This window comes from Coenobita brevimanus, chromosome 97 (genome assembly GCF_032717465.1).
Source record: "Coenobita brevimanus isolate Jiangsu-jjx chromosome 97, ASM3271746v2, whole genome shotgun sequence".
In the NCBI taxonomy this organism is placed as follows: Eukaryota; Metazoa; Arthropoda; class Malacostraca; order Decapoda; family Coenobitidae; genus Coenobita; species Coenobita brevimanus.
In genome coordinates, this window is record NC_137050.1 from 18,196,368 (window position 1) to 18,220,167 (window position 23,800).

General features: G+C 42.0%; 1 protein-coding gene across 1 annotated transcript in view; it reads right to left on the reverse strand.

The window, feature by feature from the left end:
• The window catches only part of larp (La related protein), a 163,772-nt gene that overhangs the window by 81,065 nt on the left and 58,907 nt on the right, over positions 1-23,800 (reverse strand). The window contains exons 8-9 of the mRNA XM_080283271.1: positions 22,887-23,139; positions 19,945-20,094 (exon numbers count right to left, since the gene is read on the reverse strand). Coding sequence (XP_080139397.1) covers positions 19,945-20,094; positions 22,887-23,139 — 403 coding nt within the window. The remainder of the gene's footprint in view (positions 1-19,944; positions 20,095-22,886; positions 23,140-23,800) is intronic.

Sequence of the window (23,800 nt, forward strand, 5' to 3'; positions counted from 1 at the left end):
TTCTCATTCGCTCATCCACACACACGTAATCTATCATTGCCTTTCGTTCAACAAGTTCACCATCCATCCTCCTCATTACTCTCCATGTATACCGGTGTATCATCTTATGATTTAAAGTAGGTGTTGGCTATTGCCAACCCCTTACCAGCACAGATGTCCACCAAAGCACTACCATTCCCATCTACTTCCGCTGGCACACCCCACTGACCAACCACTCCATCCACTCGTACATTCCCGACTTTGCCATTCATGTCTCCAATCAACAGCACTCTCTCGCTCCTCTCAAACTTGTCCATACATGCTTCTACTCTCGCCCAAAACTCATCTTTCACTCTTGCCACTCGATCCTCTGTTGGAGCATATACACATACAATCGCCCATGCTTGTATACCTACTTTCATCCTCACCCATACAATCCTTGCACCCACTGTTCCATACTCTCTTATATTCTCCTTCCACTTCTATCTATCTATCTATCTATTGCCAGACGCCTCAATCCCGTTTGGGGTGCCCACAAACAAATCGCCTCCACGTCGCCCTGTCCCCCGCCATTCCACTGCCCTGCTCCCAACTCACACCCCCCTCTCTCATATACCTCTCCACCCCATCCCTCCATCTCATCCACGGCCTCCCCCTCCCTCTTCCTCCCTCCACCTCACTCACATACACTCTCTTCATCAGTCTTTCACCCTCCATCCTCTCCACATGACCAAACCACCTCAGGGTGTTCCTCATAACGCTTCCTATCACATCCACATCCACATCCACACCACAACGCTCTTTTATATCCTCATTCGTCAGCCTGTCTCTCCATGTGATTCCACAGGCTCCTCTTAAATAACTCATTTCCACTGCTCTCACTCTTGACTTGTGTCCTTCCAACAATGTCCAAGCCTCACTTCCATACGTTAGAGTTGGTGTCACAATACTGTCATGTAGTAACTTTTTCACTTCCATGCTCAGTTCCCTTTTTCTTAACACTGCTTTCAAAGAACCAGCAACCTTTCTTCCCTGCTGTACCCTTTCAAGCACTTTACCCTCCATACCTCCATCCTTACTCATCACACTACCCAAGTACTTAAACGTACTCACATTTTCCAATTCCTCGCCATCCAACCTCGCTGTACATTCTGACTTCACCTCTCTCAAAGACCATCACTTTACTCTTCCCTACATTCACCTTTAGATTCCGTTTCTTACACACACTCCCAAACTCATCCACCAAGCCTTGAAGCTCCCCTTCGTCTTCACTCAACAACACAGCGTCATCTGCAAACAACAGTACAGGGAGTTTCCAAACAATATCCTCTCTCACCAGGGCCACTCCAACATTCACTACCCTACCTTGTACCTCTTTTATTACCCCCATCCATGTACAGATTGAACAACCATGGAGACATGACACATCCCTGTTTCAACCCAACCTTCAAAGAGAAAAATTCACACACTTCACCATCCACACGCACTGCAGCCTTTGCACCATCGTACATACTCTTCACAGCATTCAACAACTTCCCATCTACACCATATATTCTTAACACTTTCCACAATCCTTGTCTATCCACCCTGTCATATGCTTTCTCCAAATCCATGAAAGCCGCATACAGCTTCTTTCCCTTCTCTAGAAACTTTTCCACTAAAGACCTAATAATGAACATCTGATCTACACAACCTCTTCCCTTCCTAAAGCCTCCCTGTTCTTCTCCAACTAATTTCTCTGTTCTTTCTCTAACTCTGTCAATAAGTATCCTACCATACACTTTTCCTATTATACTAAGAAGACAAATGCCCCTATGATTACCACACACTTCTTTTTCCCCTTTTCGTTTGCGCAAGGGAATAACTATACCTGACTTCCAATCCTCCGGGACTCTACCTTCCTTCCAGGCCAAGCTGCACATCTTCCACATCCATTCGTCTACTATCTCTCCCCCATGCTTCAGCATTTCACCACATACTCCATCAATTCCTGGGGCTTTCCCCAATTTAACTTTCTTCACTGCTTCCACAACTTCTATCCCACTGATTTCTTCCTGTCTTCTCACCTCCCTCCTTCTCCCAGCCATTCCCCAGCTACTTATACTCGCATTACTTCCATCCTCTATGTTCAACAATTCCTTAAAGTGTTCTCTCCATCTGCTCACTTTTTCTCCCTTCTCCACTAGTAATCTACCATTTTTATCTTTCACTCCCCTGCTAACTTCACTTCCACCCCGTCTTACTCTTTTCACCTCTTTCCAGAACATTTTCTTACAGTCCCTCCACTTTACACTCAAATTCCTTCCAAATTCCTCATCCACTCTCTTCTTACTCTCTCTTACTAATCTTTTCACATCTCTTTCTTTCTACATATAACTCTCTCTTCCGCCTCTCAACTTCTTCCACGCCCCTATTTCTCATCCATTCATTGTATGCTTTCTTCTTTTGTGCCACAGCCTGTCTCACCTCTTCAATCCACCATGCTGTTCCTTGCACCCCCCTCCGTCTTCTCTTCCTTCCACACACCACATCACATAAATATACTTATTATTAATTACTGGGTAATCAATACTTTAATAACTATATTTCAGGGGGAATCCATCAAAGTCTATGTTGTCTTGTTATTGTTGTGACAGCGAACTGGCTTGACAGCGATAAGTCCTGAAACCATTTTGCTCCCTAGGTCCCCTAAATGTGGTATTTTGCTGTTATCTGCCATTGGTAATCAATGTGAAGCACTTTAAGTGGTTAGAAAGTTTATTTAATGTTATGACTTACAAATACAGTACTGCACAGCAAAACTTCAACATACAAGTACGTAAACACAAGGCAACATTCCGACGCCGATTGGTTTTGGCATCGGAATGTTGCCTTGTGTTTGAAGTTTTGCTGCGCGGTACTGTATTTGTAAGTCATAACATTAAATAAACCTTCTAACCAAGTGCTTCATATTGATTACCAATGGCAGATGACAGCAAAAGACCACATTTAGGGGATCTATGGAGCAAAATAAGGAGCAGTTAAAACTTACGCGGTTTCGCGCCGAACGTGCCATGTTAGGAACGAATCCCACGCGTTGGGGGCGAGCTTGCTGTATTGTATGTTACACCAAGGATCTTGTGTGTGTGTGTGTGTATGGTATGGGAGTGTTGTTTATGGTGAGGTGTGGGATGTGACTGTGTTCTGCTGTCCAGTTTGTGAGAAGGGTCACTGTAGATTTGGCCGGGGCTATTTTGAGCCTGTTTGTGGTGAACCATTCGTGTAGTGTGCTGAGGTAAGGTAGGATGATATGTGCAGCTGTGTTTGTGTTTTGGTGCGTAGATGTGTTATATCATCGGCACAGGAAGCTCTGTGTATCTGTGGTGTGTAGGGTGTGGGTATGTCATGCACGTATGGGTTAAAGAGTGTAGGGGACAAAACTGATCGTTGGGGGACACCGTTTGTGAAGTTTCTGATGTTAGAAGACTGACCGGCAAATGTTACGTGTGCACATCTGCCTACTAAGTAGTTTGCCAGCCATTTTTTTGTGTTATTGTGCATGTTTGTGTTGAGTATTTTGTTTGCAAGGCTGTGGCAGGGGATGGCATCAAAAGCTTTGCTGATGTCTAGTGTGATTAGGAGTGTTCTGTGTGGTGGCCTAGCTGAAGTCATGCCATTGAAAACTCTCTCTGTAAGGTCTGTAAGAAGGGTGTTTGTGGAGTGTAGTGGCCTAAAGCCATGTTGTGATTGGGCTAGGGGAATGTGAGGTGTGACTAGTTGTAGTACCAGTCAATCAGTGACTTTAGAGGGGGTGCAGAGAAGTGTGATGGGGTGGTGTGAGGAGGGTAATGTGAGGTCTTTGTTGAGTTTAGGGATAGTGATGATAATGCCATGCTTCCAGATGTTGGGTATTATGCTGTGTGAGTAGCTGTAGTTTGATATGTTGGTGAGTGCTTGTATGCCTTGTGGTCCAAGGTGTTTCAGGTGAATGTTGCTTATGTTGTCAGGTCCACAGGCAGATGAGTGCTTAAGGTTGTTAATGATGTACTTCGTCTGGATGTAAGTGAAAGATGCGTGGTCTGGGTCTGTGGGGAACTGCCTCTTACGTCGGATGATACGTCGGTCTTCGGGATGGAGGTTTAGATAGCTGACTTGTGAAAAGTGATTGATGAGAGTGTTTGCTTGTAGTTGTTTGAGGGTATGGTGTCTGTTGTTGTGATGGCAGCGTGTGATTGTGTGGTGTTGCTGTTGGAAAGTGTGATGCTGTTTAGTGTTTTGTAGAGTTTGCTGATGTTTGTTTTGTGGTCAAGTGTTTGGAGGCAATTTTTCCAGTTTAGGTTTTGCTGTTCTGATATTTTATTATTTATTTGAGTGTTGAGTTCTTGTATTTGTTGTAAGGTGTCTTGTGTATGGGATGTTGGAGAGTGTTGCAGTGTGTCCCGTTGTCTGATGAGGCCTTGAATTTCTGATGTGAAGTTGGGGTTGTCTCTCTTTCTGTTGCCTCTAGGGATGTGTCTTTTGTCTGCATTTTGTATAATTGTACTGAAAGTGCGCAGCGGTGTTGATGTTTGTGTTGGGTGTACTGTTTAGTGTTTTGAAATGTTGTTCTGTTTCAGTTACAAAGGCCTCCCAGTTGGCTCTCTTATAATTAGTGTATGTGTGTTAGTGGCCAGCTGGGGTGATTCTGGTTTTGGTAGTGATGATGATTGGGAGGTGATCAGAACCTAAGGTTTTGACCACTCTCCAGGATGTAGTGGGGGCGAGGTTTGGGGAGCAGGTGATGTCTGGGGATGATGGGAGGAAGGGGGCTTGGTGTGGGATATGGGTGTGTTGGTCTAGATTGTTCAGTATGAAAAGATGATCTGTCTAGGATTGTAGTACCAGCCCTCTGTCTGTGTCTGAAAGGAACAGTAGGCACTGGTCCTGAAGATGATACAATGGGTTGCAATGGAGTACTAGGAGAAAATGATAATGGGAAGCAACTGAAGGATATGTGTCAGGAATGGGGGTTGTGCATCTGTAACTCATATTTCAAACACAAAGATGCACATCAATGTACGTGGTATAGAGTGAACAGGGATTGTGCTGAAAGAAGCCTGATAGAATACAGTATGTGCTCGGAGAAAGGTAGATCCAGGGCATGGCTGCTGACACGAGGGCCATGAGAGGACAATGTGAAGGTCTGCCAGATCATATGATTGTGGTATGCAAGATCAAGCTGAGAGAAGTGAGGAGGACCAGGAGAGAGAGGAGCAGTCAAGGAGAAAGACTGATCGTGTTGAAAGAAGCCTGATTGATTATGTGCTCGTAGAGAGGTAGATCCTGGGCATGGCTGTTGATATGAGGGCTGTGAGAGGACGATGTGGAGGTCTGTCGGATCATGACTGTGGTATGCAAGATCAAGCTGAGAGGAGTGAGGCAGACCAGGAGAGAGAGGAGCAGTTAGGGAGAAAGACTAAAAGTCAAGAAGTTGAGGATCAAAGAAATGGCAGATGAATACAGATCCAATGTAGGGGAGCAGTTAGAATCAGTGAATTGGAATGAAATGCATATGGACAGCCTGTGCCTAGTAAGGATTGCTAAAGCGGTGCGTAGTGTGGCAAGAGTAACAACAGACGAAAGGTACAACATGGTGGGATGAAAAGGTTAAGAGGGCAATGGGTGACAAGACGAAGAAGTGGCTAGAGTGGTTACAGGACAGGAGTTCAATTGAAAATGTGAAGGATGTAAGTAGCAGATTATTAACCCATGGGGATGAGTAAGGACCAGACTGAAAGAATATTTTGAAAGCCTGACGAATGAGAATAGAAAGAGCAGAACCACTATAAACATGATTGGTTTTGGGGGTGTGCAGAGAAGGAATGCAGTGCCAGGAAACGTGGCACTTGCACAGGTGAAGAACGCTGTGAAGCGGCTGAAAAATGGGAAAGCAGCTGGGGTTGATGAGATGTATGCAGAGATGATTAAGAATACTGGAGAGAGTAGAATGAAGTGCTTGTTGGAGATCTGTAAGATGGCATGGATGAGTGAAACTGTGCCTGCAGAGTGGAAAAAGGCTGTGATTGTACCCCTGTACAAAAATAAAGGGTGAGCAAAGTGAGTAAAAGAATTATCGTGGCAAGAGTTTATTGAGTGTGGTATGGAAAGTATATGGAAGAATTATTATAGAGAAAGAGAGAGATCAGAAGTCCTAGCGAGTGATGATCAGGGTAGCTTTAGGAGTGGCAGAGGATGTGTGGATCAAATATTTGTGGGTGACACAGATAGTGGAGAAGGCTTGTGAGAAGGACTATAAGGTGTTTATGGTATTCATGGATCTGGAAAAAAGCATACGACAAAGAAGACAGAGAAGGATTGTGGATGGTTCTGCGCATATATGGTACAGATGGCAAGCTGTCAGGTGCTGTCAAGAGCTTTTATGATGGCAGTCAAGCATGTGAAAGGGTAAATGGGTATCTCAGTGAATGGTTCACAATCAGTGTTGGGTAGCAACGAGGTTGTGTGATGTCCCCATGGTTGTTCCATACATATATACAGAAAAATCTCGATATAACAGACTTCAATATAGTGGAATTCGCTTTTATCGGACTAAAGGAGCCAAGTGGACTAAATTCTCAAGCGTCAGGAAAAGCCACATAAAGCCAGAAGCAGTTCTCTCTTGGAATAAACGAATAAAGAAACAAACGGAGGAGATACCATAACATCGGTCCCTCCTCCTCCATACCTTCCCTTCCTCCCTGTCCCTCTCCGGTGAGAGAGAGAGAGAGAGAGAGAGAGAGAGAGAGAGAGAGAGAGAGAGAGAGAATACAGAAATGACAAGTGGTGTCCCCTTGGCATAAACAAATGAGGGAGATAGGCATAACTTTTGTCCCTCCTCTCTCTCTTTTCTATATTTCCTCCCCTTCTCTCTGTCTCTGGGAGAGAGAGGTGAAAGTGAATGAAAAAGTGAAGGTTAGTGAAGGTACTGTGAAGGTAAAAGTGAAGGTAGTATGAAAGTGAAAGTCAAAGTTAAAGTGAAGGTGAAAGTGAAGGCAAAAGTGAAAGTGAAGGCAGAAGGTGAAAGTGAAGGCAAAAGTGAAAGTGAAGGTGGAAGGTGAAAGTGAGGGTAAAGTGAAGGTGAAAGTGAAGGCGAAAGTGAAGTCAAAAGTGAAGGTAAAAGTAAACATGAATGTGAAAGTGAATGTGAAGGTGAAAGTGAAGTCAAAAGTGAAAATGAAAGTCAGGGTGAAAGTGAAGGTGAAAATGAATGAAAATAAAGGTGAAAGTGGAGGTGAAAATGAATATAAAAGTGAAGATGAAGGTGAAAGTGAAGGTGAAAAAAAAGTTGAAAGTGAAAGTGAAGATAAAAGTGAAGGTGTGAGTGAAGGTGGACGTGAATGTGATTGTAAAAGAAGGGAGGGCAAAAGTGAAGATGAGTGAATAATTGTAAAGGTAAATGTGAAAATGAGAAAGTAAGGTTGCAAGTGAGGGTGAAAGGGAAATTCAAAATGAGTGATAGTGAAAGTGAGTGTGAAGGTGAAATGAGTACAAAAGTGACTGTGAATGTCAGAGTGAACTAAAAGTGAAAGTAAAAATGAATGGGAAGGTGAAGATGAAGGTGACGACGAAGAGAAAAATATGTGAAGTAAAATAAAAGTGCCCAGTGTGGGGGGGGGGAAGAGAGAGAGAGAGAGAGAGAGAGAGAGAGAGAGAGAGAGAGAGAGAAATAAATGCATGAATGACAAGCAAGCCTCTGTGCATAACAAAAGGAGGAGGAAGTCCAGGGGGAAGTCCTGATGTCGCTTTTATCGAATTTTCGCTTTTTTCGGACTGGCTTGGGCCCCAATTAGTCCAATATAGTGAGGTTTTACTGTATATATATATATATATATATATATATATATATATATATGGAGCCTCTGTGGTACAGTGGTAAAGTGTGCATGTTCGTACACTGAAGAACGAAGGTTCGTGCCCAGCCAGGGTAATAAACTTTGGGAGAGTTCTTCAGGCCACGTACTGCATTGGTGGACACAAGGGGTGCTGTGGCTGAACCAGTGTCACATACTATAAAGTATGCTTACACCCAGTCGGCTTGCACTTGTCGATTACACATGGTTCACAGACTACACACACATCCAAAGCCACTCCAACACTACAATTACACTTACAAGCATTTCTCACCCTACATACAATCTCTACTGGACAGCCTAAGCCACTTAGTAGAGATACATTGGCTGTATCATCCCCACTTCGGCAGGGATAGGCCGGTCCTACAGTGAATACTCAAATGGCTGATGAGATGAGATGAGATTATATATATACATATATATATATATATCCATCTATCATCCAATCCTACATTGCCCCATGAGGAGCGTAGGAGCCCGGGGCTAGGCAGTTGGTCCTGGCATTTAAGATGAGAGTGACCAACCTCACTCATCCCTGAGTGGCATTACGTGAGCAATAAACCCCAACCACACCTTGGATATAAACCTTCATTGGCTCAATCCGATTGGAGCACAATAATTACCCACTAAACCACCAGGCACCATATATATATATATATATATACAGTAATCCCTCCAATATCCGACATAATAGAGCCATAGGCAGGTCCGGATAGTGGTCCTGTCCGGATATTGGGCCCCAGCTTATGGACTTGTACTTATGGACCCTAACTCTGAAAAACACCTATACAACTCCCTCTGGACATGCATTGCACCTATTTAAGACCCAAATCACACCAATAAGGGACATAAAAGACTGAAATAAATGCAAAAGAAACATAAAATGAGGTTTTAGAGGTGAGTTTATACAATATTAAACATTCTGGGTACTTACAAGTCCCTTGCTCCTGGACTGGTTTGAACCGCCAGTTTGCAGTCCACAGTTAATCCTCTGCACTCTAAATTCTAATTTCTTAACACTGCACAACACTGTAAATTCCTGTGTGTTCTAGTGGCAAGGTATTGCAGTTTATTCACTGTTTATTCACAAAAAACAAGCACCTGTGGCTTGCACTGTTATGAGTGTCTGCTCTCCATCGGAGTTAAGCTGTGACTGTTGATGTTGGTGGGGTAACAGAGTTGCCAGATCGCAACAGCCACATTACCAATCTCCTCAACTTTCATTGTCAAATATAACTTTTCATTACCAAATTCGTAAAGCTAGCATATATTCTTCACTAATTATATATACAAGTGGAAATACATGTAATCACTCTCCTTATAACTAACACCATGTTGATTATTTTCACACTATGTAGGGTAGCAGATTAATCAGAGAGAGCAAACAATCCACCATCTCCATCCTGTGTATCCTCATACATGTGAAAAATCCATTTGGTAATGCATTATTCTAATTCATTACCAAACGAATTTTTCATTACCAAATTGGCCCACACTTGGTAATGAAAAATACCAAATGGCAACCTGACAGGGGAGGGGGGAGGGGGAGGAAGGAAGGGGTGAAGGGACCATGGTGTAACAGCTGTTCGGCGCCAGGCGGGAATTTCAAATTATGGGAGGGAAATAAGTCAGATTTTTTTCGAATTTTTTGCGGTTTTTGGCCCATTTTGGGAATATTGGATCCCAGGAGGATTATGTCCGGTTAGTGGGGATGTTCGGATATTGGGCGTTCGGATATTAGAGGGATTACTGTATATACACACACAGTCGACCCTCTATCTTCGCGGGGGTTAGGGGCCTGAGACCCCCACGAAGATCGAAAATCCGTGTAAAATTGGTGCCCCCCTAAAAACACCCGTAGCCCCCCATTTCCTTCTTTAATGAAAGAAAACCCCTGTGTACATGTCAATAAACACTTTATTTATAATTAAAGTATGAAAAAAATAGTTTAACTGCATAGGTGGATGGCCGCTCACACTGCTCGTCACAGCTACACTCTCACCCTCCACCACCGTTACCAGGATTTTCCCTCTCATAACTTGTCCAGCAATTCTACCTTCTCCAGCAGGGTCATCACCTTCTTCTGGTCTGCTTTGGGGTGCCTTCACGAGATGTCTTGGCTGATCTTATAGGGCCCATGGTGGATAAAATGATGGTGTCACGGAGAGATCAGCGAGTACGAGCACAAACAAGCGTGGTCACAGTGAGAATGGGTTTCGAGACAATTCGCCGTCAAGTCAATTCGCAGTCACAACAATAACAAGACAATTCGCCGTCAGGACGATTCCCCATCAGTTATTTACATACTATATTAGTCTTTTAAATATACGAGTTTTAAAAGTGGTGGTGGTTTATTGTTTTTATAATAAATGTAGTAACATCTGTTGAGGCTCAGCCATATCTTTCCCCACAGTTTGCGTCCACTATGGCCAATCAGAATAACACATTGGATATTGTCATTTGAGATGAATATATACTTGTACCTCTTCAGAGTTATTTTAACACGTTCGCCGCGTTTGGCAACCCTGCACTCTCGCCCTCCCAGCGTCAACTTCACTTCACTCCCCTGCCAGTGTCCGTTGGACTTTCGGAGGGAGGGGAGGTATGATTCACTCTTAGAGGGTGGTGCATTGGTTAGAGCCGTAAAAGTCGTGGTACATATGTATACCGAATCGCCGACCACTAATATATTTTTCTCCCCTCGCGTATTGGTGCATCGATGTACCGAGGTTGCCTCGGTGCATCTGGGTACCAAAATGCGACCTACTGATGATATCTTGTTGCTCTGCGAATTGGTGCATTGATGTACCATTTCATTACTTTAGAAAAATGTGTATTTTCTAATGTATATACCTGTTAGTACCTATAAAATATGTCTTCTTATTTCAATAAGCTGCACATCTCTCTCTCTCTCTCTCTCTCTCTCTCTCTCTCCCCAAGGAGAGTATCAACCTTCTGTGTTGGGTGTGATGGACAACCCCACCTTTATATTTCATGTTTCAATAAAAAGCATGCAGCTTCATACTAATACAGGGCAAAAATTAGATATTTGGATATTCAGTTTTGCAAATTACGAGTCATATAGTGTAATAGTTAATTATTTTTGTATGTTTTATATAACCTTCATTTATCATAAGATTTAAAATTTTTAGATTTTTTTTAAATTTAGCAGTATTTTTCTTTACAGTTACTTACTGTTACATTATGTAATTCATTTACTTTGTTTATAAATTGTTACCAGGCTTCTTGTGCATCTTGGAACTATGTTTTATTTTATGAAATATTATCTCAATTTTTTTAAAACGTAGTGTTGATTTTTTACTCTTTATACAAGAAATGCATTCATAAGTGTTATATTTGATACCTGCCTTTCTATGATATTGATTATAATGCATTTGAGCTAACTGTATTGTGTGAAAACTGATTTTGTATAAAAAATGATGAACGAAAAACAAATGAATTTTTAGCTGATTATTAATCAATAACTTACCTATGTATAAGTATTTTTGTATTAAATAATACCATTGCAGCACATCTGTAGCTTTAATAAATGCAAATGGAAATAAATATTGATTATATACTCACGTTTTCAAAAGTTTTTGAAAAGGGACATTCGGGTCAAGGATGTACCAATACGCTGAGGGGGAAACTTCTGCTCGGTACATCGATGGCCCGATAAGCGGTCAACGTGTTAAAATATACCCAGGATGTTGTAGTACCAATGAAAATTAATGAAGACGGCTACGGGTGACGCTAGAATATAATTCAAAGTCGACTAGAGCGAAGTAGAAACACGATATTGGCTAAAAGTGCAACTTATAAATGATGTCCAAAGCCTAAGCTACTGAATGAACATAGACTTTGATAGATCCCCCTGAAAATTAGTTATTAAAGTATTAATTATTCAAAAATAAGTATACAGGTATTTATAGAATGACGGGGAATCAACCAGGGTGTGAATTGTCCTGACGGGGAATCGTCCATGTTTTGACGGCGAATTGACTTAACGGCGAATTATCTCGGAACCTGAGAATGAGAGTGCCTGCCGCAAGAGATTCAGAACAATGCGGGGGTGACACGGGTGGCGCTGCAGGCGGTATGCAGCGTGTGGCACACGATTTGAATGTTTCCATTTTGCTCTGGACTTCAAAAAAGGTGATCTGGTTTCCCTGGTGACAAACCGTGAACAATCGAAACCGCAAACAGAGGAACCGCGACGACAGAGGGTCGATTGTATATATATACAGGTAAGCCCTTAATTCACACTAGGGTTACGTTCCCAGACCCTTCGCATGTGTGGTAAATTCGCGTATCCATTCTGCCCTTGTGTGTACATAATTACGCATGTCTACTAAGTATATTACATCTGAATAATACTGTTTATGCATTACATACACCTTATAAACTAGCATAAAGTATGAAAAACAACAAAAATGTAAGAAATTTAACACTGAAACCTGACAAGCACAAGCGTAGGTGGAGACACTTCAGCAGTCTGGTGCACAAACCCTCACTGCCTCCCATATGCTACATTCTGCCTTCTTTATTGTCCAAACAGTTGACTCGTTCACCCCAAACATACGGTTCCAAGCCAGTTCACAGGTGTAGCTGAAGACACTTTAGCACAGTCTAGTGCACTAGCCCTCACTGACTCCCGTATGCTACGTTCTGTCTTCTTTATTGTAAGAACAGTTGACTCACCCCAATCACATGGTTCAGAGACAATTCACCATCAAAACATGGATGATTCTGTCATTCTATAATTATACAGTGGAAGCTCGATTATCCAGGCTCGGATTATCCAGCTTTCGGTATATCCGGGCCGTGACCCAATGGTTCAGTGGTATAGTAATTCATAGAATTATCCGTACGATAGCTCCGGTTTAAACAGGAAGCATCCAGTTTCTAGGGAGAGAGGCATGGATAAACCAGAGAGAGTCTTGCTCACCCTGCCCCCACCCACACCTCCTGCTCACAACTCGATCACAAGGGTGGTAGGATGGCGTTTGGTGAGGCAACTGTTACTCCTGACGTAGGCTAACCTTGCTTAACTACTTAATAATTTAACCTAACCTGACCTAAGCTGGGCTCCAGATGGGAAATTGGGAAACTAAATCCACTTTTGTGTACGATGAGTTTCATCCATTATGCCCGAAGCAATCGTAGGTACGGCTTAAAGAACGTGATAAAAGAGAAAATCTTTCAGCAAGAGAAGGTAATTTACTACCCTCAAAATAGAAAAACACAGAAAACAAACTGGAGGAATATGAAGTGAATTGGTGAGGTCTTTAGGCTGTATGCTTAGACGAAAAGTAATGGGTTTCCTAGTTTTAGGGAACGAAATGAAACAAGAATGTCTGCTAATCAGAAAAAAAAAAAAAACTCATCTCATGTGTTCTCGTAAGTTAGCATTGAGTTCTGCATTTTTCGTTAGGTATCGCGCCTCCCAACACATTTCGGACCAACAGAGCATTGTTATTTCTTCCTCTTACATTTACTGTTCACTCTTTTGTTCGTTCTTAAGTGTACTGTATGTGTGAAAGAGAGAATTAATACAAACAATAATGCATTCCATTAACCCCATCATAGCTGTCAGCCTCGAACAATGCTTTACTGTACCGGTGTCAGGGATGTTGGGTTAGGGAGAGCTATAAAAAACTGCGAACAATTATGGGAAGGGAACGAAGGTCACTGGTATGTTTTCACGACCCTCCTCTACCATCTCAAACAGTCAGGCGGCCTGCCACTTCATCTCAGATGTTTTCGCCGATATGTTTAAATGCTAATGTAACATGCACCCTAATTATGAGTAAGTTTCTTCCAATATGCTGGAAACAAACGTAGGTAAGGCTTAAGGAACGTTATGATAATAAGAAAACAAACTAGAAAAATACAAAAACAAACTAGAGAATATGAACTGAATTGGTAAGGTTATTACGCTGTATGCTTGGACGAAAATTTAAGAGTTTCACAATTATAGGGGACGAAATGGAACAATTATGTTTACTAATAAGAAAAAATACTTTCATCTCAAGTGTTCTTGTAAGGTGGCATTCAGTTCCACATTCATTGTTCGATGTCGCTTCACAACACATTTCGGACCGACAGAGCATACAGTTATTTCTGCTCCTTACAGTTAAGTGTACATTTATTGCACATTCTTTTGTTCGTTCGTGTATGTGTGAAAGAGAGTATTGATACAAACAATAATGTATTCCATTAACCCCTTATGGCTGTTAGCCTTGAACAATGCTTTACTGTACCGGTGTCAGTAACGTTAAGTTAGGGAGAGCCATAAAAACTGCGAACAATTATGGGAAGGGAACCAAGGTCACTGGTATGTTTATACGACCCTACTCTACAATCCCAAACAGCTCGGCGGTCCTTTCATCCCAGATGTTTTCGCCGATATGTTTAAATGCTAAAGTAACATGCACCCTAACTTTATGTTTAAATTCTAATGTAACATGCCCCCTAATTTTCTTTCACGAATCATAACAAATCACAAGATGGGTTTAGGGAGGAGAGGAAAAAGCCAGGTGTACCAGACGAGTCTTTTCACATCTGTAAGAAAAAGAAACTGACTTTATAACTCTGAAAAAATGGTTTCAAGGTCTGCCACGGGAGTACACAAATTTCTGAACTCACGAACATTGAGTATTTGAGGGGGGTAAACATACGCTTTGCTGTAAGCAGTAAAAGCACCTTACCAAATCAGTTCATCCTGATAGTCTGTTATATTTTTCTGATTATTTCTGGGTTGGTAAATAAACATTTCTTGTTAAATCTTTCCCCGCTGTTTTTATCTGTTCTGGTGTGACGACTCTTTGATTCGTTAACGTAATGGCAGAAGACACTGTTCTAATCTAAGTGTTTAAACCTGGCCTAACCTAGCTTAACTGCACCTAATAATGTAACCTAACCTAATCTTCAGTTGGGAAGTTGGGAAACGAAGTCCACATTTGAGTACGATGAGTTTCGTCCATTGTGCTGGAAACAATCGCAGGTACAGCTTTAGAACGTGACGATACTAACAGGGAGGAAATCTTTCAGTAAGAAAACGTGATTTACCGAACTGAATATAGTCTGAAAAATACTGAAACAAGCTGGAGGAATATACATTGAACTGGAAAGGTCTTTCTGGTACTTAAGTGTACATTTACCGGTAAATAAATCAGTCTAACAGTACAGTACTTGTGTTTCCGCCGGATTAATCGTGCTTTCAGATTAATCAGGCACCCCTTAACACCATATAGCCCGGATAATCGGGCTATCTCTGTACTTATTATTGATTAATTAATACTTTCATAACTAATTTTCAGGTGGATTTTATATCTCATATAAGTAAAAAACTAGTGTACTCTACTTGCTAAATAAACTGGTATGTAAATAAATGACGGGGAATCGTCCTGACGGGGAATTGTCGCCGACATTCCTCCCCTAAGTTTGTCCAACACTTTAACTTTCTCTGTCAGCAACATCACTTTACGAGTCCATTTTGGTGTGTTACCACATGCATCATTAGCACAATGCTTAGGCCCCAGGTTGGCAGACAAGGCAAGCAATCACTGGAAGGCAGAAAAATAAGCCACAAATAACGATTTGAGAGTCATGCATGGTTCGACCGTCGGATTCAAACTGACTGTGTGGACCGACCTTCCGCACACACACACACACACACACACACATACATATATGTATGCACACAGGCAGCAGGTAGGCATTTTTATATTTTATTTATTTCTCTTGTATATTAAAATTATTTATTTGAATACCGGTACTATAATTTTATGTTTTAATTATTGTACGAAAAATTCGTGGATAACCGAAATCGCATGAAAAAAGTTCGCGTGAATTAAGGGCTTACCTGTATATATACAGTAGGCTCGCACAGTGCGCGAGAGATTGGGCGGTCTACGACCTCGCGCACTGGGAATACATAATCTTATGGGAATAATTACATATGGGCGGTACCCCCTCATACCTGGACATTTTTTGGCCCTTAGAGACATAATAAAGGTCATATTTTTCAGACACTGTACTACAGATATAGTTGCAATAACAAAAATATGGGCAGTCACCTTAACAACAGTAGACAACAGGCCTGATGGATTTAACCAACAAGAGTTCTGAGGCGCGGCAACGCACCTACAGTGCCCCCGCCACCACCCCGGCTGCACCACGCTTGTTTAACGGTTGCCAATGTTGTATTATTCCAGGCTTTGACGAAGAAATTTACGGCCTGTTGAATGTTACATTTCTTCCAGAATGCAGCAACAGTCATCATGGTGGGGGTTGCAGGTATGCCAGGTGAAGCAGGTGAGTCAGGTGGGGCTGTGAAGGTGAAGAGGGAGGCGGCTGGTGAGTCAGGTGGGGCAGTGGAGGACGACGGTGGGCGAGTCAGGGGAGGTGGTGAGGGGAGGATCCTCCCTCTCCTCCTCGCTACTGCTCACATTTTTGACAATTTCCTTCATCTCTTCTTGCTTGTTTGTTTCATTCCTCATCTTGTTATGGAAGTATTGGCAGTATAACAACTTGGTATTCACGAAATAAACATCATTATTATAGAAACTGGGTATCTATTCTAACTTACTGTTATTGCTGAAAACGTTATTACTGAAGCTGTTATTGGCGATATCTTATTGTAGGCTCCTCTTGAGCACCTTCCCCATGAGCCTCTAGGTCACTGTTGGCGCGTTGTGTGTGTGGGGGGGTCGCGTACTGATGGAAAACAGCATTTTTAAGCCACTTCTTGCCTCTACCTCGTGTTTTGTGGGGTAAACTCGCGCATTCAAGGTTTTTCGTTATGATTTTTGGTCACTAGAGCACAATGCGATTCGCGCACTGTGATGTCGCGCACTGGGCGAGCCTACTGTGTGTGTGTGTGTGTGTGTATATATATATATATAGTATATATATATATATATATATATATATATATATATATATATATATACACATACATACATGGATGGGGTTATGGGAGAAGTAAAAACACAAGTAATGGAGAGAGGGATGGCATTGGTAATGAATAGTGATGGATGGAATATCTCAGATTTGTTGTATGTTGATGATGCAGTACTACTTGCAAATACCGGACAAGAACTTGGTAGACTAGTGCAGAGTTTTGCTTATGTCTGTGATCGTGATGCCTTGAGAGTAAATGTAGAAAAGTGTCAGGTGATAGTTACTGAGAGTGAAGGTGACTCCCAGTACGATGTTACAGTGAATGAAGCAAAACTGGAATTGGTAAGAGAGTTCAAATACTTGGGTACAGTGACAGAAAAGTGAGGAAAATGTGCAAAAGAAGTGGAAAGTAGAGTGACACAAACAAGGAAAGTAGCTGGTGACATGAAGGCCGTGATAAGCAACAGAAGCTTGAGTGTTGCTACTGCATGAGTTTTACATGAAGGAGTGTTAATGCCAACACTAACATATGGATCTGAGACTATGGTGTGGCATGAAAATGAAAAGTCATGAGTGACAGCAGTGGAGATGGAACTGCTGAGGAATGTACGTAGAGTACAGAGAGTGGATAGGATACGAAATAATGTGAGTCATGAAAGATATGGAGTAAGAAAGTCTGTGGACACCAGAATCGAAGAAAGTATACTGTACTGAGATGGTATGGTCATGTACAGAGAATGGATAACAGTAGAGTGGTGAAAAAGGTATAAACCTAACCCCTGCTACTCGACAGGGATGAGTTCCATAACGTGTGGTTGAATAACGAATCAGTCGAATAACGAACTGATTTTTCCCCTAAGATTGTTAAGAAATAGGGAGGTTAGGTTCCTGAGCACCTTTGTCGCTCAAAAAGAATTCAATAAAGATGGAAACAATAATGGTAAAAATGACACAGGGATTACAGCCATTTTCTTATACACCTACATTTTCAAGGAAAATTATTCTAGTACTGCATACATTTTAATGACTGACATTTGATTTTCTATCAAAAAAATATTGGAGAACAAACAAAATATACCCACTTAGCAATATTAAAGAAAGCCACCCGAATGCCTTAGATAGAGTGTTTATTGCCGAACCCACTGACTGGACATGACGTCAACAAACCAAACAAACTCAAATGTACCGTACTCAATCTAAAACCATAAATACCAATGGAACCCTAACTGGAAGCACTGAAACCTAAGTGAGGGGTTTTGCCCCCAGGACCCACAATGATTATAATCTACCTAACCTACTGCAAACTAAGATGTGCACTTGTAAAACTGGCGCCAAAACAGTACCGTGCGTTAAGAGCATTCATTAATCATTGATGCAATAGTCACCAGAGTTGCCGTTTGGTATTTTTCTTTACCAATGTGGGGCAACTTGGTTATGAAATATTCATTTGGTAATGAATCAGCATGATCCATTACCAAACGGATTTATCAAGTGTATGAAGATACAGAGGATGGAGATAGTGGATTGTCTGCTCTCTCTGATTAATCTGCTAGCCAACATAGTGCGAAAATAATCAACATGCTGCTGATTAAAAGGAGAGTGATTATTTCCATGTGTATATATAATTAGTGAAGAATTAATGCTTCCTTTAAGAACTTGGTAATGAAAAGTTAAATTTGGTAATAAAAATTGAGGAGTTTGATAATGCGGCCGAGTTCAGAGTTGGCAAACCTGATCGTCACCCGAGCATGCGATGGCAAAACACTCACTCAGGTTGGTGAGCACATGACTGCACTTGACAGGGGTAATAGCAGGGGTCCTGGGTGGAGCCATGGTGGTACTGCAGTAATCCATGAGGCCAAAAAGATATGCAGACGGATGAAGAGGCATCCGATCAGCAGGGCAAAGCGCAGGAGACAGGCAGCTCAGCCGGTCTGTCTGGCGGTGCATCGTTTTAATTGCCAAAATGGTGGGGATAACCATGTCAAACAACAAAAAAGGGTATAGATTTATAAATGTCGAAACAATGAACTGTCAAATAACAAGAGGTCGAAAAATGAGGGTTTGGTATATCTGAGCGAATCTGAAGGAGGGAAGAGGTGAGACAGGCCATGAGGACGGTGGAGGGATATGCTGGATGAGTGTGTGAGGAAAAGAGGTACGGCAGTTGGTTTGGCTGGGGGAATGACAAGAGATCGAGCTGACTGGATGAATGGTGTGAGATGAAGTGCATGAACAGGGATTTGGCACCCCTTTTTAACATGACAGCATCTGGACTGACCCTCTTGGATACATTTATGTGAAGCCACAGAATACGGTGAATGTTTTGGGGGTATCAGATAAAGCCAGGATTCCGGAAGCTTGAATGATGAGAGAATGGAAGCATGGCCCATCGAACTGGGCAAACTTGGGCTGTCTGGATGTTGCTACTCCTCACCCTGTCCTAGGGTGGGAAAGGAGGTCCGGATGATGACGATGATGATAATGATTTCGAACAGCCAGATCACAGTGTCCAGGTAATGGACTGTCCAGATAGTGGAAGCCTGGATAACAGAGGGATTACTGCCTGTCCTGTGTTCGGCAACAATCGAGTTCAGCGTGGTACGGCCAGAAAAAAAAGAGAATGCTAAACTCGGGTACCCACTGTACTCTCACACATTCTCACCACGTGACTACGTATTTTTGTCTATCCTGTACATATCAGTTCGCTATGATGTTCGATGCCCCAACATCTTTAGGATGCTATACCTCTCAGTGTCACTGCCTCCAAATGTAATCTAAATGCTTCAACCCAGAAACCAAATTAACAGTCTCCTCAATATATTTATTAACATCATCCTACTACAAGTACTAATAAATGATGTGGGTACAATCTAGAGTAAGAAGTGGACAACATAAAAGTAGAGGAACTACCAACCGAGTGCCCAGTAAAATTAATTGTACATCTATTCATTCATGCATCACTAAACCTTATGTAATGAGGGTGCAAGTAAAGAGGGTGCACTATTTCAAAGTCACAAACATCCTTGCTATGCTCACATCACTGAAGAGGCGAACCTTACATGAATAACTCACTGAAGAGGTGGACCTTACATGAATAACTGTCTGAAGAGGGCTACGTGAGCCCGAAGGGAATGAGCCTCACCACCACAGTTCTAAAGTGAGTGAGAGCACAGGCTGGTTAGCATACCTGCAAGAGGTGGAGGGGAGGGGGAGGGGGAGGGACCTCTTGGTTAGCTGGGACAGGTGGGTTGTTGGGTTGTAAGGTATCCATCACCTCTTGACTTATCATCGTCACCTGTTGCATCATCGATGACTTCTTGTCACCAGAACGTGGGAACTGTTGAGAGTAAGGAGTGTTCATGCATGTTAAGCTCCCTCACTTCCATGTCAGGACAGTAATTCTAACTACATTTGCCTTATCCCTACATCTCATAGAACTTACAAAAAATTGGTTTTCCAATGGAAAATAAACTCCTTATTTTCAGACAGACACCTAATATGGTGATGGTTAAGCCAAATTACTCCCTGTGAGATGTAGGATGGTAGTAGGAGGTGGCGACCATCATCCACTCACCTGATGTAGTGCTGCCTACTTCTTCCTTAGCCTTTAATATTCTTTTTCTGTGCCTACCCTCCTCTCTTCCTATTTCTCCCATCTTTCCTGTCACTTCTTATTGCTTTTCTTTCCTTTACAAGTGGCATTACATTGAGTGACAAGCCAAATGGATTCCTGTAAGCCAAGAAACCATCTCCACGCTGGGTGGTAACACCATACGTGCTCCCTACGTTTCAACAAGTTGGTTGGTGGAGGGTTAGTGCCCTTCCTCGTAAAACAATAACTCATAGTCAAATGGCCACCCCTTACGGGATTATGGCGTCTGGCAACAGATAGATAGACAGACAGATAGAGATGTAGGAGCTTGAGGCTGTTGCAAGGGTTCAAATTATTTAAGGTTAGGTGATTGGCCTATGCCCTGAAAAATTTATTTGCTCTAATGTGTGTAACCACCTCTTGGGATCTGATTTATCTCTATCTATAACCAGGCGCATCAATCTCATAAGGGATGGCCACAAGTAAATCACCTCTAAGTCACCCTGTCCCCTGCCATTTCACTGCCCTCCCCCCAACTTACACCCCCTCTCTCACATACCTCTCTACTCCATCCCATCTCAATCTAAATCTCATCCCCCCCCCCTTCAGCTCATTCACATACACTCTCCTAGTTAGTCTCTCATTCTCCATCTTCTTCACATGGCCAAACCACCTCAATGTGTGTCTCCTAATGCTTTCTATCACATCCACATCCACAGCACATTACTCCACTTCCTCAGTTGTCAGTCTCTCCATGTAACTCCACCTGCTCCTCTCAAATAACTCATTTCCACTGCTCTCACTCTTGACTTGTGTCTTTCCAACACGGTCCAAGCTTCGTTTCCATACGTTTGAGTGGGGAGCACAATACTGTCATGTAGCGACGTTTTTGCTTCCATGCTCAATTCCTTCTCCCTTCCCTATTTCTTATCACTGTTTTCAATGAACTAGCAACCTTTCTTTCCTGTAGTACCCTTTCACGCACTTCATCTTCCAAACTTCCATCCTTACTCATCACCCAACCCAAGAACGTAAATGTACTAACATTTCCCATTTCCTCACCATCCACCCTCACTGTGCATTCAGTGACTATTTCTCTCAAAGACCATAACTTCACTCTTCCTTACATTCACCTTCAGATTCCATTTCTTACATACTCTCCCAAACTCATTCATCAAGCCTTGCAGTTCCACGTCATCCTCACTTAATACAGTATCATCTGCAAACAACAGATCAGGAAATTTCCAAACACTGCCCTCTCTCATTTGAGCTGGTCCAACATCCACTGCCCTACCTTGCTTTTCTAACTCCATCCATATACAAATTGAACAACCATGGGGATATGACACATCCCTGTTTCAATCCAACATTCAGATGTAAAAATTCACTCAGTTCACCATCCACATGCACTGCAGCCCATGCACCCTCGTACATACTCTCCATAGCATTTAACAGTTTCCCATTTACTTCAAACATTTTTAGTAACTTCCACATTCCTTGTCTATACACTCTGTTATATGCTTTCTCCAAATCCATGAAGGCAGCAAACTTCTTTCCCTTTTCTAGAAACTTTTCCAGTAAACAAATTAAGATGAATATCTGATCTACACAACCTCTTCCCTTCCTGAAACCTCCCTGTTTTTCTCTGACTAATTTCTCTGTTATTTCCCTAACTCTGTCAATAAATATCCTACCATACACTATTCCTATTACACTAAGAAGACAAATGCCCCTATGATTACCACAAACTTCTTTTTCCCCTTTTCTGTTGTACCAAGGAATAACTATATTGGATTTCCAATCCTCTGGGACTATACCTTTCTCCCAGGCCAATCTGCGCATCTTCCTTATTCAATCTATTACTATTCCTCCCGTGCTTCAGCATTTCACTATGCACTCCATCTATTCCTGGGACTTTCTCCATTCTGACTTCTTCACTGCTTCATTGCTGGGCATTTGTACTGATGATTATAGCATAAAACCTTAACCTCAACTGATGCTTTATATCACCAAATTAAATTCAGCTAGGTTTACCCTACAGTGACCTAAAACACAGACTGATTTTCAATAATCTGCTTCAACAGTTTAAAAAGAACTTAAATTTTTGATAAATTCAGACTTTAAAAATATTTCCCCCCCCCCTCCCCCCTATCAAAAGGGTAGAGGCTAGGGGATTACGCTACTTGGTCCTGATGTGTAAGTAACCAGCTACTCACCTGAGTGGTACTATGTGAACAATGCATCCCAACCATCCCTCGGATGTAAATACTTATTGGCCACATCTGGTTGGTGCAACTAAATCCACTAAACCACCTGGCATACAACTGGTTAAATGGCTACCATCCAACACAGTAAATACTACATTTACAAGTAACATCAGTCTTTAAAAGACTAAAATGAATGTTCAATAATGTAGTCCATCCATCCATCAATCAATTGGATGATTGACTTACGTAGTACACCAGTAAAAAATGCCAGCAATTAAATGAATTTCTTTGAAAGTTAAATCATTAACAAAAACTAATTAAGAGACTCACCCACTCACTGTCTTCCCACAGGTCTTGTTCATAATAGTAAAGACCGTCATTAATAACTTTGGCTAGTTCTTGAGTCATCTTGGTTCGTGTGGTCCAATCACCAGTGCGATCATATCCACCATGCTTGGGTTGCCGAGACGACACCCCTTGCCCACTGGTTCCTTGACCAGTCGCAGATGGTGGAGACTGTGTTACAATCAACAATTTGTTTACATCTTGGTCACTAATCTCATAGTCACTCTCATCATCAGACCTGTCAACAGAAATGGTGTATATCATACTCTTACTCTCCTCTTTATCATAAAGTTTTTCCACAAAGAAAAAGTTAACATTAACTATTCACTTTTAACACTGCCATGACAGCAAAAGAAACACTCTCTTTACAAATAATACAATTACAAACAATACATTAGCTCAGCAATGTCCTATGCCTCCCTGGTATAGGGCTATCATCCTATTCAATACTGTACTCACTGCAACACCCTGCAAACCATACAGAACAGTGCCTACACATCACCACCAGCTGCATCAAAACTACTCTCACAGCTCACTTAAACTCTGAAAGTAAGGTCCTCCCTGTCAGTGACTACCTTGATAATGAGGCACACAAATTTATGCAGTACCCCGTGCTATTACACAACAATCCTACCACTGCATGACCAAACCACAGTACACCTAGGCACATAAAACAATCACCACATACACATTATCAAACCCTCTACAACAACATCCCATCTCAAACATTCCAACACAAGCAATGAAGAAACACCTACATACTGTACTCACTTTATGAGCAAGGCAATACAACACCTCGATCTGAACACTACATTACATATCACAAGGATCCTCCTGACATCCACCCATCGGTGGTGTCTTTAAATTGAGATGATTGAGTTCACCTAGCAACCAGTTTA